Raw genomic sequence first — 19522 nt, forward strand, 5'->3', positions numbered from 1 at the left:
CACATTTCCCCTTGACAATGGGCAATTGTACTGTAGCTGTTATGTAGTAAAGCAATCATGTATTCATGAGTTTTAGAGGTGCTAGTAGGTTGATTTTGTGAGTTTTGGACAAAGCCAGACTGGCAGTTTCCCACTATTTACTGTCTTTATGCCAAGCTAAGTGAATTGAATACTGGCTGTAGCCTTTTATTTAAAACTGGAAAAACATAATTTTACTCCCTTTTTTTGGGTTTAGTTGTGCAGGGACAGTCAGTGCACAATTACATATAATTGCACCAGAGTTAGCTTGCTGCTAGTTGTGGCTTAACACTGACATTAGAGGGTTAAACACTGTCTGTAGTTTCCAATAAGCCTTTGTTTCACTATTATGGTCTCTTGGCTTAAAATGAACACTATTGTTAAATGAGTTTGAATGGTGATGATGACTGACTCAAACAGGAGCCTGTGTTGTGCTCTTTTGGGTGAACACTGGGGGTATTTATTGTATCACTTCACTAAAATTGCATAGCACAAACTGCAGTTTTTTTGACAGTAGTTTTGTATTGGATCTAAGTCTCTATCCACAAGATTTACTAAAGTTTACTATTTGGGGTGGAATAAAATAACAATATACTGTATCACCTTGCTTAAAGTCAATAAAAAACATTTATTTATACCGCACACCTGCAGCCATTTAACCCAGGGTCGCCCTCTGCCTCTCACTATCTCCTTCTGTCTCTTTCAGAGGCTTCATTTTCCATCACACTCAGCTTGTTCAGTTTAGTGTGCGGTTAGTGAAAGTGAGTGTGAGGAAACCCCACCCAGATTGCTGACACGAGTGCACACCCAATCCAACGACAGCGACTTTAGAGCTCTCTCTCACTCACACACATTGGGGTAGAGTTTCCCTTGAATTGTATTTATTTTTTTGTTGGTTTATTTTTTTTAACAAATATGGAAGATTACATGATTGAGAATGACATGAAAGTCAGGCAGTCGTGTAGCACGTTGCCCACGGACACAGACGTTGCCAAGGTCGAGCTGTTCACACATCTGTGTTTTTACGTCAGCAGAGCAGCAGGTGATCATACAGATAGAGACTATAACATCACTCATCACACCAGGACATGAAAACTGTCAGTCCCACACTCTAGCCGTAAGCTAAAACTCGAATTTGCCTGGTACTATCATGCTGAAGGGGAGCAAATTGGCACCTAGTATTGGCACCTAGTATTAACTTACTATGGAAAGTTAATGATGGAGATGCTGTCTGTAACTTTCCTCATCTTTAAACCCTCAGGACAACATATTTGTCATATCTGTATCCATACCAAATTTTAATTCCTCTCTGTTTAAGTGTTCAACCAGTAAACAAACACCATAGTTCTTCATTGCAACCTGATTAAACTTTATAGTTAGGTGTAACCTGTAGTTGCAGCTTTTCTTCATTTTAAGTCTTTTCAGGCTGCAGAGTACAACAGGTGGTAAGCAAAGAAAAGAAAAAACAAAAAAGGAGGGGTGGGTACTCCTTGGAGAAATTCACAGCTATTAAACTCCCAGTGAGTATTGTTTTGCTCTCTCCTTCTTTGACTACCTGCCACTATTGAGCTCATTCATATCCCTCCTCTGCTTTCATCACCTCCCTCTGCAAAGAAGTCGGCATGGAAGGCTGGGAATTGTATCTGAATTGTGGGTGTTGTGGTTGACCAGTGAAGCCTATCCTCTGACAGCACAGACTTCACTAAGGCGCAGAGATTAAATAGAAGAATATTTTTTTTCTATCAATCCTTTCATCATCTATCTTGGTGAGGTGCTGCTGCCACTTTCTGCATTGTTAATGTTGTGCAGCAGAGCTGTCCCACAAAAGTTGGGCGATATTGGCAAAAAATAATAATAAACATTAAAGGACACAACTCTCATTTATTGTATTTAAACATAAACTGTAAAAGATATAAAAAGTCATATAGAAAATTTACTTTCTTACTAACTATACTGTATAGACCTATTAGGACTGTCAGTTTTTCCAAAAATTAAGTTTATTCTAATTTACCGTATAATGACCTGTAATTCGTTCATTTAATTAAAACCAGCCCAGTTTATTAGATCCAAGTTGAGAGGTGTCGCCATACACTCATGTGTCAGACTTAAGTGAGAAGGCTCATTTTCCCAAAAAACTAAAAATAGTTATTTTGCCAACCAGCACAGCTGTGCCTAGTTGTTATTCAATTAATTTTTTATGTACCATCTCTGACTCTGCACAATTATAGAATGAAATGCTCTTGAAGAACTAAAGGATGTCTACTTTTATGACCTCCTCTTACCTATTTGACTCACAGCTTGTTCTGTCTCTTCTCTCTTTATCATCCCCAGCAATTACAGACAGATAACTGTGTGATTGCTGCCCCTCCTCGCCTCCCTTGTCCTTTTGTCCTTTTTTTAAGTGTCCATCTGCTTTAATAGCCTCCATGACCACACGGCTTTAACCCAAGAGGCTGCAAGGCAATTAGGTCACACAGTTGCTAGTGTGTCGGGGTCCTGTGTTTCAGACCAGATGATCAATGTCCTATTTGTCCCAGTCTGAAACTACATCAATGCTCTATTCATCATTAATGCACACACAGACACACTGACTGACAAGGACAGTGAGTGTTATCGGTGTCGCTCAATACGTGAGTGGGAAATTCCACAGACTGTGTTTACATCATTTATATAAGTGCACTCTGTGAAGTTTGTGTCAGGAGGCTGCTTTAGGTTGTCACTACAGTTTTTCCCTCATCACCATACAAAAATGACAGATTGGTGCCAAGTTGCGTTATTTCTGTTTGTTCTACATCAGCTGCATTACTTTGCCTGAAGATTAATAGATCATGTATTCATTTATTTCAGCCCCCCACTTGATATCAAGTTATAATAAAAACATGGCCCACGACCTCACCTTCTTTTATTGTCATTTTTGACGTTATAGATTTATTTTGCATCCTATATATGTTTTTATTGTGACGTAAATATCGTTCCGCAGCAAAACAAGCACTTTTACTTTGAAATTCTGTCAAACATCATCAAGAATATCTTAACTGTGATATCGTGATGGAATATTGTGTTTTAATTTCAAGTTCTTGCTACTGAACAATTAGTCCGGCCCCCTCTTGTCCTCTCATTGGCCCCCTGTGTCATTTGAGTTTGACACCCCTGTTATATGCTAACTATATGCAAAGACTCTGTCAGTACTGTACTATCAAAAATGATGTCCCAACCAAAACAATATGATCCAAGTTGTAATAAAATGGAACTATCTTCATAATCATCATCATAATCCAAGTATCCATTGTATTCACGTAATTTAGAGAGCTCAGTTACGTGTCTAATGTCTCTATTTGTGTATCTGACGGATACAATACAGTAAAATAAATTAACCCGCACATTTTTAAAAAGAAAAATCCGGTTCTTAGAAATATGTTCATACAGATTTTAAAGGGCTTAAACTCAGATTGAGTACTTCTAACCCATGAAAAAGATTTAAAACAGAAGAGCGGTCTTAAGTATTCATGGTGTGACATAGAAACTTAAAAGTACTCCTACATTAGCTTGATCGTTCTGGAATTAGACTAATCGTCAGAGGCTTTCATGAGGATTCCCACCATTACTGTGTGCAGCATCCATTATGTGAGTCTGGTTAAAGCTGAGCTGTATCTGAATGAAAATAGGGTTTCAGTGCAGTTGCTCTGCTTCCTCTTTTAGAAGTGCATTAGCTCGCAGAGTCACTGGCTTCCCTACCCAAGCTAATGTTACTTTGGTCGATGGTCATGAGGATGATGCACTCTTCCTAATGCAACCATTTACCAAGAGGAACCATTACTGGGCGTGGGCCAGGGTGGGACACAGACAGTTGTGGCCCAGAGGGAGAACTAGAGCAGAGACGGTCAATAAGAGGACCTAAACAGTATAGAGTTACAGAAATCTAGATGTTTGTATCTGTTAGGTAATACCTATTTTGCAAAGATGATTTCTATCTGGTCACAGAGACAGAAACAAACAGATCCACAGAGAGATAATTAAGTTAGTTTTCCTCTTAGTTCCATCCATCCATCCATTTTCTACCGCTTTATCTTCCACAGGAGGGTCGCGGCTCTCACTGTATTTAAAAAAAAAAAACAAGAAGAAGTTGTAACATTTTTTAAGTTTGGAAACTAAAATAAAAAATTCATTTGAATGCAAATTATTAATCTAAAAGTAGCAGCTCTACCCCTGTGTCAAAGGTGTTAACTAACCAACTCAGCCTTTGGTGAAAGATTATATCATGCATTTAACAAAAAGAAAAGATGTGTCTCCAGGGAAATCAGAGCTGAAGTGAAGTCATTACATTTTTTCATCTAATCAAGTAGTTTCAGTTGTGTGTGTGTGTGCGTGCACACGCGTGCATGTATGTAGGAACTATCTGGCAGAAATACTGACCATGCAGGGCCTTGTTTGATCCTCATGGAGACCAAAACCTGGTCCTAAAGAGACAGAACCTCATCTCTGAGGAACCGGTTAAGTTTAGGGCTAACATTTAAATTGTGGTTGAGTTAAGATTAAGATTTGTCATTAACTGGTTATGGTTAAGGTTATGGATAAAGCCGTTGTTTAGGGTTGTCTAAATAAATAAAAGTCAATGCAGTGTCCTAAGAAGACTAGCTGTGTAAACCTGTGTGTGTGTGTGTGTGTGTGTGGCAGCACCACTATGTTGATGGAAATGTCTCTTAATTGTGCATCAACATCTGGAAATGTAAGTGAATCTTCCGGATGGGAAAAAGGTTTTAGATCATTAAACTGGAGCCAGGAGGTTTGCAAAAGTAAACAGACATTAAACAGCTATTCTTTACATCAGTGTGTGTGTGTGTGTTTCCGAGGATGTGATGATTCAGCAACAGCAACTACATAGTCCTGCAGTTAAAATCCACACTGTCATACTGTGAGGCTGCAGTAAAATCTATCTTTTTTTTTAAACTTCTGAAATAGCTGACACTAGTCGAGCGGTCGCTCTTGTATCTATTCATTGAGATATTTGACCTGTAATCTTCATCTTTGACTCCATTGACACCATCAGCATGTGTTATTGTCATTCGACCATGTTTCCTTACCTCAGCATGTGTCACACTATCTTCCGACATATCCACCTATGGGAAGGACATGTCAATGCCAATAAGATGCAGGTGCACAGCCAGACTTTTAGACGAGTGGGCAGAGTTACCAGATCGGGCTCCTAATTTAACAGATTCACAGAGCAGAAAGAAAGGAATCAGAGCATGAAGAAATAAAGTTGGGAGGGAGCAATGATAAAGCATAATTGATAGGGGTTTTTTTTAGGGGGGGGGGGGTTAAATCTCACATACCTACAGCAAACACAAACTTAATGAACTCAGCAAAGACTGAGCAGGAGGAGGCAGGAGGATTTAACACAGTAAACAAATCCCTCCTGAACACAGATAAGCTTTCTGGAAGGAGACAGCATCATTACTTCAGTTCATGTCAGGGTTAACTGCTCTTTCTCACACACACACACACAAAATGTGGTCTCAGTACAAGCCTCTCTGACAGTGTGGTCCACCGTCCTTTACTCCCATCCATCTCCTTTTTCTATCTCATCCTGCCTCCAACCCTCCTCCACTCTCTTTCTCTCTCCTCCTCTTGCTCTTTCTATAATTTATGCTTTCTTCTCCTCTTTTCTCTACTAACCAGTTTCCATGATTCTCCCTCTCTCACACACATACACTCTCCCTCTGTCTCTGGCTCTCACTATTCCTATTCCCCAGACAGGCATTATTGAAGAAAAAAGCTATCGATTTGCCAGAGCCTTTTTCCTCCATCTTTGTCCATATCAGGGAGTTGTCTCTTTTCTTCTCTTGATGGAAATAGTCATGTAGAGATAACTTCCTCTCCCCTTCTTTTTGTGACATTAGCTTTTCTTTTTTTCTCTCTCTCTCTTTCTTTCTCATTCTTTTTTGGGATAATGTGAATTAATGCAGGCTTTTCTCTCCTCTTCCTTCCTTTCATGTTTCCAGTATTTCCTTGCAATCATGTTGTACATCCTCAGGACCACAGCATTGAGCCAACCCCAAGTATGAGACTGCTTCAGCTGTTCTTTATTCCATAGCTCTGTGAGAACTATGAAATGCAGCGGTGTGACGTGTCAGAATTGACATTTTTGGATCCATTATTGAGGACGTTGTTCAGCTAAAGGGTCATTACTACATGTTCTCAGCGTTCATCCTTCTTGCAGTCACCCAGCAGGGTCACACCATAAACATCCATCAGCAAAAATGAGGCAATCATAACGCTTTCCCCTCAGATGAACTATGCATATTTCTAGATGAGAACTTTTGCCCAGAATCAAAAAATAGCTTTACTTCAGTATCTCCCTCTGACAGAATCACTAAATTCGAAGAATTTAAAGTTTCTGACTTGGAGTGTTTAAATACTTTGCCAACTCTCCATCCATCTCATCCGCGCTGTCTTCGAAATATCACCGTTTCTGTCCGCCTCTCCTCCATCTGTGTCCTCTCTCACTTCCTGCGGTGCCTCCTGCTCCTCTCCTCTCCTCTGCTTTTAGTCTCATTAGTTTTCTCATGATGGGTCATTAACTATTAAACACCAGCCAGGGGGAATAGGAGATAAGGGGAGTTCTTAAGGTCAGTGTGCAGTCCACATGTAATAAATGGACACTGGAAGACTAGACCAGAGGGAGAGAAGAAGAAGAGGCTAGAGCAGGTCCACTGGGTCATTTTCAGTTTGTGATGAAGTGTAAATCAGTGGAAGAAGAGAGGAGAGCAGGCACAGTTCATCCTGTCCTCTGGGATTAAGCACTGGCAGAGACAATGAAAGAAAACAGGCAGAGATTTACATTCATTTACTAAAATAAACCACAGCAGAGCCGTAGTTGGCTGCTTTTGCCAAAATATAGTCCTGCTTATTTTCTTCAGGAAATCAGTGTCAGACCCTGTCATCCAGACAACTTTAAGAAGTGTTTATGATCCAAAGACTCAAGTGTCAACACATTCACATTCAAGTCCTGCTGCTGAGGACAATTTATTAGATGTTGCTTCCATCTAGTGGCCAGAGAGCAAATTTTATTAAAGGTCATTTTATTTTAGGGGGTCTTTCTGACATATAAAAGCTTTAAGCTAACAAATTAAAGGATAAATACTATATTCAGCACAAAAATGTCAGAGTAATAAATGTATTACTTGGACCTCGTCTTCTTTCTAACGCTACCTATATTTAAATATCGATGTCTTTGTGTGTCTGTCTGCAGAGAGTCTGATGTTGGGGACGGAGGTTGAGCTGCTGCGAGTGGAGAACAGCGTGTTTGCCCTGGAGACAATGTTGAAGGCGTGGCTTCAAGAGCAGGGAGGGGACAGAGAGCACCTGCACCTGCTGCTGCCAAGCCCAACAGACAGCCCCAATCCAGGTTAACCACTACAACCCACGCTCACATCTATGGATGTTTTGAGACTCGTGCAATGAGAGCATACAATTTACTCATCCACAGTTGTAATATGACAATATTTCAGCGCTGTTTTCACATATCACTAGAATAACAAAAGTGCTGCTAAAGCCAAGAAGAGCATACTAAAGAATGTATGATTCTGTAATCTGTTGTCTATACGACTTAATGTCAGAGGGTTGTGACGGGAGGAGCTGGAGCCAATCCATGTGGACAGGTCACCAGCCTCTCACAGGCAGGGACAATGTCTCTACTTTGGAATGAAGGAATACCTAGACAAAAGCCACTCACACGTCAGGAGAACATGCAAACACACAAAAAGGCACAAAAAAACAGTCTGACCTGCTTGTTTAATGCACCAATTATACTGCACATTCAGCACTAACAACACAACTAACTATGTTTCCCGTGCAGTGTGTGTGAAGTGTGATATGCAGGAGCGTCTGATCAGCCCTGCACTTATCCCTCTCACGCCCAACCTGGGAGTGAAGACTGAGAGTGTCCGGGACTTCCTGCCTGTCACTAAGGCCTCGGCCAATCAGAACCAGCCACCACAGAAACTGAAAGTAATCAAGTAAGGCTGACTTTTCCATTATTTTTCTTTTATTTACTGCCACAACTACTAGTTGAAGATGAAGATGCTGAGAAGGGTTTTTCTTTGTGAATAACACAAAGAAAAGCATAAATAGAAATGCAGATTTGTACTTTTCACGCCCTCTGCATGTGTTCAAATTTCAACTAAAATTGTAATGTCTTCATAACTATTGTTTTGCACACGTTTTCCATTCACATCCATCCCTCCTTGTACTTTAGACTGTCAGAGGGAGACTGATCATGTGTGAAACAGACACTAAGTCTATGAATGGTGCCATTCTGCCATTCTTAGATGAAACTCTGCCATCACATCAGAGGCTGCTTTGTTCTGCTGAAGTTGTCATGTGATGTTGAGCAGACAAAATGCCCCTTAAAAGCTCCACGGCAGAATTTTCACATGAACACCTTAGAATTATGGAAAACTGACGTTGTGAGTCCGCAGAGTAATGTTAAAACTCCTCGACATATAGTCTCACAAGAGCATGTCTATATGTGCACCAGTATCATCCTTATTAATATGATTTTGGGTGAATACCAGTTACCATATGTGTTGAGCAAAACCATATCCTGTTTGCTGCATTTAGGTTTTTCATTTCCTCTCTACTTTCTAGAAAGATTTTTGCAGAGAATCGACATTATTAGAAACCAAACTGCTGGGTTAGAAATGAGTGCTTTATACATTAAGGCCTGAGGTTCAGTCACACACACACACACAGACATACAATTTAGATGGCGGACAGTCAGATTTTGGGAGCTACAAGAATCAGGAAGTTGTGTCTTTGACATTTTTACAGCTTAGAGGTAAAGCTTACGCTGATAAATGTCTGTACATACAGTATGTGTGTGTGCATGCATTTGTGTATTGCAGGGTTCTGCGTGCAGATGGATTGTGTGAGAGTGTGCTGTATGGCCTGCCACTAGTGATCCGCCCCACCACCTGCTGGCAGCTGGACTGGGAAGAAATGGAGACCAACAACAATTTATTCCATGCTCTCTGTCACACACTCAGGGTGTGTGGATATGTTTCCTCTCAGTGCTTTAGAAACTATCCCTAAAACTAGTCCAGATCACATCACTGCTCCTGTGTTTTCAGGGTCGTGACTTGTTCCTGCTGCTGCAGGTGGAGCCTGTGCAGAGGTTTGCTGCTGGAGGTTCAGGTGTGTTTGCACAGAAGGAGATTTCAATGTATACTGAGTAAACACTCGTTCAGTATGTGTATGTTTGTGTGTTTGTACTTGTACAACACAGGTGTGTACTCTCACTATGTCCTCCAGTCATCCACGTCTCTCTCGCTCCTCCTGAAGCCTGTGGTGTCCAGAGAGCTGCTGCTGCCCTGCTCAATGCCCGTCTCACCTCAGGACCCTGTACCTGACGCCATGCAGACCGTACAGGTGAAGTGTCAGGTTTTTAGTTATGAACACATTCAGAAAGCAGATATAGATCAAGTCATTCTCATTTGCCATAGTGCTTATGCTTTGTTGAGGGTCATGGGGAGCTATAACCAAAGGCAAATACACACTGGACAAGTCACCAGCATATCACTAGAGATGGGTATAAATAATTCAGGTACTGCAATTTGTACGGATACGTCATTAATTAGTACAGAAATATCAGTTAAGTGTCTGGACAAATGTGAGTGATATATATGTATTTTGACTTCATCAGCATTTTCTGATCCACAACTATTACCTTATGATGACAAAACTGTCGGTGTTGGACATTGTGCTGTGTTGCTTACTCTCCAGCCTTCAGTGTCAAGACAAACGTCCACCCCTTTGCTGCCGCTGTATACACACAAATGCTCACTCAGTCACGTCTGATAGTATTGCCTGACAGAGCCGCAGCATAAAAGTAAGACCGAACTGAGGCAGAGTAATCCCAAAAACAACAATAAAAAATGACAGAAAGTTACGCCCTGGAAGAACAGAGCACCAGGGAACAAATACACAGACACAAATTGTGCAAATTCCACATAACGATCTCTGTGGGCTGACACGTTCAAACCCAGACACGATTAGCAATGCTATCCACTGCAGCTCTATGCCATCAAATGAACCAATAATAGTATTTCCGTTGACAACACTAGTATTTAACGTGTTTTTAAAGAGTATTAATACTCTTATTTTGTGATATGGCTGCTGTAACACTGCAAATAAAGGAATATCTTATCTTATTACTTATCACTTGTCAGGCACTCGCTCCACGGCACAACAGCAATCTCAACATTTAGACGTCGTGGTCTGATTGATGACCATGTGTTTTTTTTTCTGTCTCCTTCAGCGTTGTCTAACTCAGCTGGACGAGGAGTTTGTCTTCAACCCCCTGTCTCTGACCAGCAACCTCTACCAGCACCTAAAGAGCAGAGGCCTAATCTCACAGCCTAGATACCCATACAGGTCTGCACACCACAACATCACCATCATCATTCTCCTCCTACCCCCCTCACCATCATCAATATCATCATTATCACCTCCTTCATCCAGGCTCCAGCCAGCAGCTGTGCTCAGAGACCAGTCTCAACCACCAGAGGGGGCAAAAACCACAGGCAGCAGACAGCCCCGGCAGGTAAAACCACACATCTTTTTACAACAGTGTGAAGGTCATGAAGTGCTGCTCATGTATGTGACGTAGCAACATGATCAGAAAACCAGTGTCACTAATTTCATGCTCCTCTGTTTACCAGGTTTATTTATGTATATATCATCATTCTGACATTGCTCCTGCAACATGTAGTTGATAGCTTGCAATAAATACACAGGGACAAGTACAAGACTGCTCTTAATGAATACATGTTGACTTTAAATGATTTAGGGAAGCTTTGCAGGAAACTCCTGTGGTGTAACTCAGGTGAAGCAGACAAGCAGAGAGACAGCTGATAGGCATCCCACTTCAAAGAGTCTTTTAACACTTGTCTTTTATCACCTGTTATCTTTATGTGACCTCTGGGATGAGTCAAGATAATCACACATGTCCTCCTCCCCATGAGCTGCCAGAACATGACTAGCAGTGGTGGAAAAACACAGCAGCCCCTGAGTAAAGTAATACAGCCACAGTAAAAAAAAATGTCAAGGGAACATGTAAATCAGACATTTTAGCCGAAAATCTTTAGGTATATAAACAATAAAGTATAATTATTTGACAAAGAAACAAAATAATACAACATGAACCAAAGGAAACCAACATCACCAACCTGTTGAGGGCTGGATTCTGACTGAGATGCAAATGTCATTTTCTTTTTCAGCCGTGTACTTCACTACATATCAAAATCTTGCAGTTTAGGTGTTGTGATTGGTAAATTGTTCAAAGTGTAAAGCAACATTGGTTTGATCATTTTGGTTGAGTGAGCGTGCTTTTGGGGCGTCTTACTGTGAAAGATCTCATCCGTCAGTGTCCTTTCCTCTACATTTACTGAAACCTATTGTGACCTGTGAGTGTGTTGCTGTTGGCACGATGACTCATCAACGGTGATAAGACTGGTAACATGCAAATAGTTCACGACAGCGGCAAAGCACAGAGAGAAAATGTTCTTCTGTGCTGAAGGATGGCACACTGTGTTCCGTTCTCTCTCTTTGTGTAAATGTTAACTTCATGTACAGATTTGCCTTAAATATCGTGATATATCGTATCGGGACCTAAATATCGTATCGTGTCTCATGGCGTGTTGAAGCATTGAGCAGGAAATGGTGCATTTCTACTGTCGGGTATTTTCCCCTGGGCGATTTTTTATTTTTTTTTACAGGTCATACTGTTTGCAGTCTTCTTGCTTTACTAACACAATGTTGCCATTACCATCGTCTGTTTTGATATGAAATGAATCACTTCCTGTGGGCAGCGTGAAAATGTCACCATGCGATGCGGGATCTAAACACGACTAAGAAACACGTGGAGCTGATGAATGAACATTGTGTGAACTCATGTAATGGACATTTTGTTTAGGTCAAAATGTGACGCACTACAGTTTTGATGCTTCTAACTTGATGTTCAATGACATTATTGGTAGCATTAAACAAGCTCAAAAACTTACTGATGTACTTATTCTCTTGAAATGTAATGGGCATGTTTGTGTCTCCATTTAGCCCCAAAACCAGAGTCGTCAACTGGGAACAAACAGTAAGATCAGAGCTACCGTGGCCCCGATGCCGTCTTCCTCCTCCTCTTCTTCTATGATACCTCCTCCTGCTGCTAAGGCCTCTCGTCCAGCACTGACGTTCCTCAGACTAAGACGCTGGGCCCCACAAGATGATGATGATGATGGTGATGACGACTCCATGGCTATCTAGTGAGAACAATAGAAGGGTGAGTGGAAGAAAGTGGGCCAAGAGAGCTTTACAATAACAGGAGAGAGAGAGTGACACTCTAGTTAATTCCGCACACACACTCACAAAGGTTTGTGTTTAACCTTAACCCAACCACAATTCAAATCTGAGCCCTAAATGTAACCAGAAATTAGGTTCCGCCTCATTGAGACCAGGTTTTGTTCTCCATGAGAACTACTGGTCCTGGCAAGATTAGTGTTTATGCCAGAAAATTTCCTAAAGAGGTAACAAATACAAGTACACACACACACACACTTGTTAAATTCTAACTACCAAATGTTCATGCTGTGCAAATAACTTGAGACAAAAGAATGAAAAAGCTGCAGCCGCCCAGAGAGCAACACAGAACAGTGTGTGTGTGTGTTCACAGCATGTTGACTGTGTGTGTGTTGTGAACATTTATGTGCAAATTAAATTACCGTGTGTTTTTGTGAGTTGCCCGATTGCTCACAAACTTCACAACAGAGACCAGTGACTAGCCAAGTGTGTGCGCGTGTGTGTGTGTGTGTGTGTGTGTGTGCGTGTGTACGCGCGCGTCTGTCTGCGAAGTTTCAAATCACTGCCATCTTTAGTTTGCTGAGGCAGAAAAATATAAAAACAACACACCAGTAAACAATAAAAGATGAAAAGAAGGAGAACAGTAGGACAAAGCCTGGAAGTACAGATGAAAAGGAAGATAGATATAAGAGGAAAGGGTGAGTGGTGTTGGAATATGAGAGGGAGATTAAAACGCTGCTAGATTTATATTTTATGCAGAATCGTGAATAAACTACAACTGAGACATAATAAAAGTAGGCGAACAGCAGCTTTAATACCACAGTGAATTATAGAGAAACACACACACACACACACACACATTTGCAAATTCTTTGTCCATTTTGCCCTTAAGTCCCAGTCTGAACACAGCTTCACTGTTTTAATGAGAGCAAGGACCGCAGACAGAGGGGCCTCTCTGCTCTCCAGCACCCCCACAGAAGACTCTCTCTCTGGGGGTTGAAAGCCAGTGAGGTGGGGGTGGATGGAAGGAGAACAGAGAAAAGATAAAACTTATGGGAAAAAAATAACAACAGCATGTTCTAAAAAAGAAGTGAACATGATGTTATCGTGTGTTTGTTCTTGTATTTGTTTTCCTCTTTAGGACTTTTCTGGCATAAACACTGATTTTGTCAAACCTAGGCTTTACTCATGTTGTGAGGACCTAAATCTGTTGATATGTGGACTTTCTGCCTTAAAGCAAGTCAGTGTAATGGACGTCATGGAAACCAGACTGTGTGTGTGTGTGTGTGTGTGAGAGAGCGATTAGGGGTTAATTCAAGAACATGCCGTAACATCATTAGCTTCATTCCCAGCATATTGTCAGTGACTCATGCTTGTTCGTAGATATTGGCCGTTACAAATATCTGTCATTGCTATTATTAATTTATTCCTCATCAAAGAATGTCTTTCACACTCATGCACACACATATAGGCTTAATCAGCTTCCCGCCATTCCACCCCCTTGTTAAACCTTATAACATTAGGGTCTACCCAGTGGCAAATGACTTCACGACGCTGTGATGTTGCAGGACTTCCGCATTCATGAATTAAAACCACAACGACGCTTTTGTCTCCACGGAGAATTATTCAAGTGGACGTCCAAAACTACCCACTGACATTTTACCCACTTCTCCTTCTCTCTCTCTCTCTCGCTCTCCGTCTGTTCTTTCCACTCTCCGTCTCGCTCTGTACTCTCTTTTTAGTTGAGTCAACGTGTTTGAATTTCATAGATTTGTTCATATAGACCCACACAAGCTTCTCTGTCCCCCGAGAAAGGTCAAAGCCAGAGTTCCTCCGCTTGACCCAAACACTATCGAACACACGGCGCGTTAAATGTCACGGCTGTGAAGGACGAAACTGGACGTGGCCCGTGGAGACAAAAGTGTGATTCTTTGTGGTAGAAAATGCATTCAGAGCCGAACGTTGTGTTACTCAGCGTTGTTCGTTTGCAAGTTTTTGGAGCGTCGCAGCCAATTCTGTTGTTCACTGTCGTGTTGTGGGACACACAGCCTTATTGCAGTGTTGCCTCAGACTTCTTTCTGTTGTGATGTTTTGACTAAATGAACCGTTGAAGTGTACTTTAATAAAAGATAAAAGTAGACTCTATCTTATCCAAGTCATTGAAAGGAACACACAGATGTCACATTTACACCCTAGTCTACATTAACCCTTTAACACCTAACCCTCAAAATGCCCATCTGGACTTTTTTTTGCTTGATAGAATGTCCTGTATGTCCTGAGTGCTTTTGCCCATTTTTCCAGAATAACTTCTATGTTAAAATGCCATTTTAACTATTTAAAATGAAGAAAAAACACCGGAGGTGTACACGAACAGTTTGAATAGTATGAAACATATCTGACAGAACCAGACTCAAAGATGTGCAGTCATCTGCCTTGACAGGTTGGGGTGAAAGGAAAAATGGGGGGAGAGAGAGAGGACATGAGGGAAGTGCGGTAGAGACAGACGGGACAAAAACACAACTCTGCTCAAGACTGAACCGGGAAAGGTAGATCAAAAAACATTTATCACATAAATTCATTTAACAAACTCTATTTACAGAGATTAAGTTTATCGACAATCAAAACAATCATTACCAAGTGCTGTGGGAGCCGAGAGGGGAGAGAACAGCTGCGCATCAGCGGCTTTTAAACTGCAGCTGAGACCAGGTGAGATGATTTATCCTGACGACCAAACTCCTCCCATCATGATTGGGTTTGTCCAACTGTTCAACAACAGAATAATAAGCACTGCAGTGGGTAAGAGACTCCTCGGATCAGTGACAGTGTCCAGCTCACGCCGACATAATAGCACTCTGTTTTTGTAATCTGACCGATTCAGGATTATGGTCCAGAACAGTCATTTCCATGGCTGCACTTCCAGTCTAGTGTTTGTTTCTAGTGTTATTAGGATTATATTCACTGACTTCTTGCCACATTTGTGTCCTGGAGGACAACATAACAACAACATAACAACAGGACACCAAATAAAAATGGACTGTGAGCTTGAAGTTTGAATCATTCTAGGAAATATTAATGATAATCTTAATATAAAAGTTATCTTTTAAGTACTGAAGTACACTATAGTGTTTCATGATTAAGTGTTACCGACTGGCACTTACTTTCACACTCTGGCCAACAAAACCACTTGTCAAACCTAATGAAAATGCCAGCAAACAAAATGAGACACATAGTTTCACAGACAAGAGTAGTGCAGAGTATTGCAAACATGCGACTTCCTCTCTGCATTTAAATAAGTATGTTCGGTCAAATGCACCTTTTTGAAAACACAGCAAAGCACCAGCACATCATTGACAAACCCCCACTTCCACAGGAGGTAACATCACCACTGACAAAACCAGGTCAAATGACCACATAAACCAAACCACGTCTCACCAAAGTTATTGATACTATCTCAAATTAGCAACCCTTACTGTACGAATATCCTTCTCCTCACTCTTCCCTTCCAAAGTGTGTTGTTGGAATCTGTGTAGCAAAACTCAAAGGATGTTAAGTTTGTCCATTGTGGGCTACTGTCAAAACACAGTGGTCCAAAATGACAACTCACGCTGGGATAACGAAAACAAATATTCACACAATCAAATTGATTATAAATATTATTTCATCTTAGACTTCAGCCAAATGGAAATGATTCCACGTAGAGTAAATGTCATGCACTGGACCTTTAACCCAGCACAATGTTTGTTATCACCAAGTGTCTCATTATCGCTGAGTGTAGACAAAGCAATGAGTTACAACGGCACAGGAGACAACCTGTCTCCTGACGTTTGATTCATTGTTGTCCGGGGGCATAGAAATGGTCTTACACAGCGACATTTTGTTGGTTTAGCAGACACTGCATGTCTGTGTGTTAAGCTTTGTGTATTAATACACAGGTTTCTAAAAAAAAAAAAACTGATGTATTTTACGAAAATAGTTTCCCTTTTTTACGTTCTTATTTCCATCCCTGTAGTCTGCCGGCCTCAAAAGTGCAATAATATTTCTTCTGTGTCTCACCAGCGTCTATCTGACTCAGGATAATATTAGTGCTGCCACTTCCTGCTTAATGTGTTCTGTTCCATTTCCTACTTTGGTGCAATCTCCATAACAGAAAGAAGAAAAAAAAAACTGTTGCCAAACTCTCTATCTAGCTCATAAACGGAAATACACTGTCTCTTTCCTGTGATTGTCATCACTGGCCACAGGTCTCCAGCACTGTACACACACACACGGAGAAGGACGAGAACAAGAAGACAGTAGAACAAGAGTCCCAGTTCATACACAACTTACTCTCTGAGTAAGAACAGAAAGAGGAAGTGCATCTTTGTGAGGAGGAAGTGAGGAGGTGAAGTCGAGCGGCTACAGGACCTGAATTATGACCCTGTACATCTACCAGAAACCTGAAAGGTCTCCTTTTCTTACACACGTCTAGTAAAAGTCTGATTTTAGCATCGCGGAAGCATAAATCATCTGAGATCGATAGGTCCACAAAGCTGATGCAGAACTTAAGCACTAATATTATCTAGAGTTTTGTTGATTTTTGAAAGGTTTCTTCTTGTTATTAACCCGTCAACATTTGTGTGCACATTTTTAGACACGGCAGTGCTCTCCTTTCTGAATGAAACTCTCGTTCAGACACATGACTGACTGGGGTTTGCCTATGCGGAGATAAAAATAAAAGCAGGTGGTTTCAGGTGTGTCTGCAGTTGAAAGAAGTTGAGTGCTCGTCACATTTGACATACTATAGCTTTATTAAGTGGTGGATGTGTGGATATGTGGATAAGTGGTGTGTTAACAGCTGGTGGAACTGCACCAAAGTGGTCAGGTCTACAGGTGCATACACCCTCCCCACTTCCTCTAGGTTTTCCTGTACTTACGTGGATATTCCAGGATGTGTTTTCTATTATTATTGTTATTGTTATTGTTATTATTATTATTTGTCTCACTGATGCATGGATACATGCATCATACATATAGTTTCCACAATAAACGCACTTAAGATGTCTAGTTTCAGTGCTATTTTTAATTGGTGTCTGATGTGGTCTTTAAAAAAAGTGAGACACTGATGGGTAGGAGGACTTAATGGTCAAATGTTGTGTGTGTGTGTGTGTGTGTCAACATGCAGAAATGCAGAAACCTCAAACACAGTCTGGGGTGTCTGGCCAAACACAGTCATGTGGCCAAAAATAGCATGCATTCACACACTCACACATGTGACCAGACCTGTCTTTTTAAGGTCACGGTATCTATTGATACTGGTTCTTTGAAAAGAAACCCACTGTTGGTAGCACTTTGTGCTCTGCTGATTTTCCAGATCCTGTGAGAACCCACTGAGGTTGATGTGAAACTATGAAGTGAGGTGTGTGACATGCTTTCACTATGAAGCTACACACACACACACACACACAGAGGGCGACATGGCAACAGTGGTGAACAAGTTGGACAAACTGGGCACTTGCAGGCACACAGACTTAACAATAACTGTCGCACACACACACACACACACACACACCAGGCAGTTGTTCTACACATGTGATAAAGGTCACTGCAGATGAGGAGTGAAGTGTGAGGAAGGAAGGAGAGGAGGTGAGAGACAGCAAAGAGCAGCTGACTTTGAAAAGGCTTGTTTTCATGAACCTCTATGTACAGTATTTCATTGTTGTGTTTATATTTAAATCTGGAACCGCTCGGATATTATTTTAACTATTATGAGACAAAACTCGCGTCACGCCAAGAGTCTTTAAAGAAAAGAAAGAGACTGATAAATGTCGGTTAAATGTGACGTCGCAACAAGAAGATGGCTATGTGAGATGTTACTTTGTGCAAAGCCTGGTCATTACTGTGGGAAACAGGAAGTAAGAGCATCTAGCCTTGACATTAAAAAAAAAAGAACAATCCAAGGTTAGCATTCATATTATTAAAATATCTACATTTGGTCTTCATGAACACAAATGATGGAATTGGCTCGGTCAAGCAACACAATCAGACCTGACAGGGAGCAGGTGTGTGTATTCAGTGGTGGGTGGAGGTAAAAAAGTGTTTATGGCGTCAAACTACTGAACGACCAGTAGTTTTTGTTTTCAGTTTGCAGTCGTCTCACTTTACTAGCACCATTTCCCTGTTGCCTCCATCCATCACTTCACGTGTGCAGCATGGGAATGAGACTGAATGGTCTGAATGTAACAGACATTGGATTAGACAGACGAGATAATATTGTTGTCAGAGATCACATTGGGGGGGGGGACTGCTCTGAGTTTGTGAGGTTAATAAAATTATATTTGTGCATCCCAATCAGACACTCTATTATCAAATGGACTTTGCACCCTGGTGGCTATTTAATATATTATTGCTTCCTGGTTGGCCTTAACAAGCAAACTTCAGGACAATGTCTACTTTTTATATACGGCCTCTGGGTCAGACCCGTCTGTGTTCAGTCTCAGCGCACACACACACACACACACACACAAATACACAGGTACTGATTGTAAAAGTGTTAACAACTTGTTTCAGAAATGCCAACAAGGATGTAATGGACCATAATAAAGAAATAAATCATGACAACATGAAAACTGTACCATGGACTGTCACTGTGTGAGCCTTTCTCTTTTTTTACTTCTCCTGGTTCACCAAGAGTTTAACGAGAAAGACAGAAGTTTTGTTTTTCCTCCCTGATTCTGTGATTCAGTTGCTTTGAAAGAAGTTTCCTGTCCAGAAACGACTCCAGCAGCAGGTGGAGACATAAGAAGGAATAAAAGAGAAGGGATAAATAGGGATGACGAGGATAAAGAGCAGCAGCAATGGAGGGAACAGTTTGTACCTGTTTGCAAGCCAACCAGACACAGACGTGTTCATCTCGCCAGCATTCATCATGTCAGCATCTGTTTTCTGCTCATTTGTGTCCCCTTTCTTTTCTCCTTCGTCATCCTCAGCTCAGGTTAAAGCTCAGGTTAAAGCTTCCCCTGAATCTGCTGCACTCCTCATCATTCCACCGCTCTGTTTTTCCTCTCACTGCATCTCTGCGCTTAGAATGCACAGCATGTCCGACACAAACCAGCCACAATTAGCCGTCTCCACGGCAACCAAACAACAGCATTAAGGCAGAGTGGGAGGAAAGGAA

General features: G+C 41.2%; 1 protein-coding gene and 1 long non-coding RNA gene across 4 annotated transcripts in view; one reads left to right on the plus strand and one right to left on the minus strand.

Moving 5' to 3' along the window:
• Nucleotides 1-14509, plus strand: part of m1ap (meiosis 1 associated protein) — a 28196-nt gene extending 13687 nt beyond the window's left edge. For all 3 annotated transcript variants that reach the window (XM_058623556.1, XM_058623555.1, XM_058623557.1), the window contains exons 5-12: nucleotides 7271-7426; nucleotides 7877-8036; nucleotides 8925-9066; nucleotides 9150-9213; nucleotides 9305-9447; nucleotides 10337-10452; nucleotides 10540-10621; nucleotides 12133-14509. In XM_058623556.1, coding sequence (XP_058479539.1) covers nucleotides 7271-7426; nucleotides 7877-8036; nucleotides 8925-9066; nucleotides 9150-9213; nucleotides 9305-9447; nucleotides 10337-10452; nucleotides 10540-10621; nucleotides 12133-12336 — 1067 coding nt within the window. In that variant the 3' untranslated portion in view covers nucleotides 12337-14509. The remainder of the gene's footprint in view (nucleotides 1-7270; nucleotides 7427-7876; nucleotides 8037-8924; nucleotides 9067-9149; nucleotides 9214-9304; nucleotides 9448-10336; nucleotides 10453-10539; nucleotides 10622-12132) is intronic.
• Nucleotides 3354-6810, minus strand: LOC131455778 (uncharacterized). The gene is made up of 3 exons (XR_009239841.1): nucleotides 6438-6810; nucleotides 5100-5221; nucleotides 3354-4111 (listed from the first exon to the last, which is right to left on the minus strand). It is a non-coding gene; the product is annotated as an uncharacterized LOC131455778 (long non-coding RNA).
• Nucleotides 14510-19522: the final 5013 nt, after the last annotated feature.

This window comes from Solea solea, chromosome 3 (genome assembly GCF_958295425.1).
Source record: "Solea solea chromosome 3, fSolSol10.1, whole genome shotgun sequence".
In the NCBI taxonomy this organism is placed as follows: domain Eukaryota; kingdom Metazoa; phylum Chordata; class Actinopteri; order Pleuronectiformes; family Soleidae; genus Solea; species Solea solea.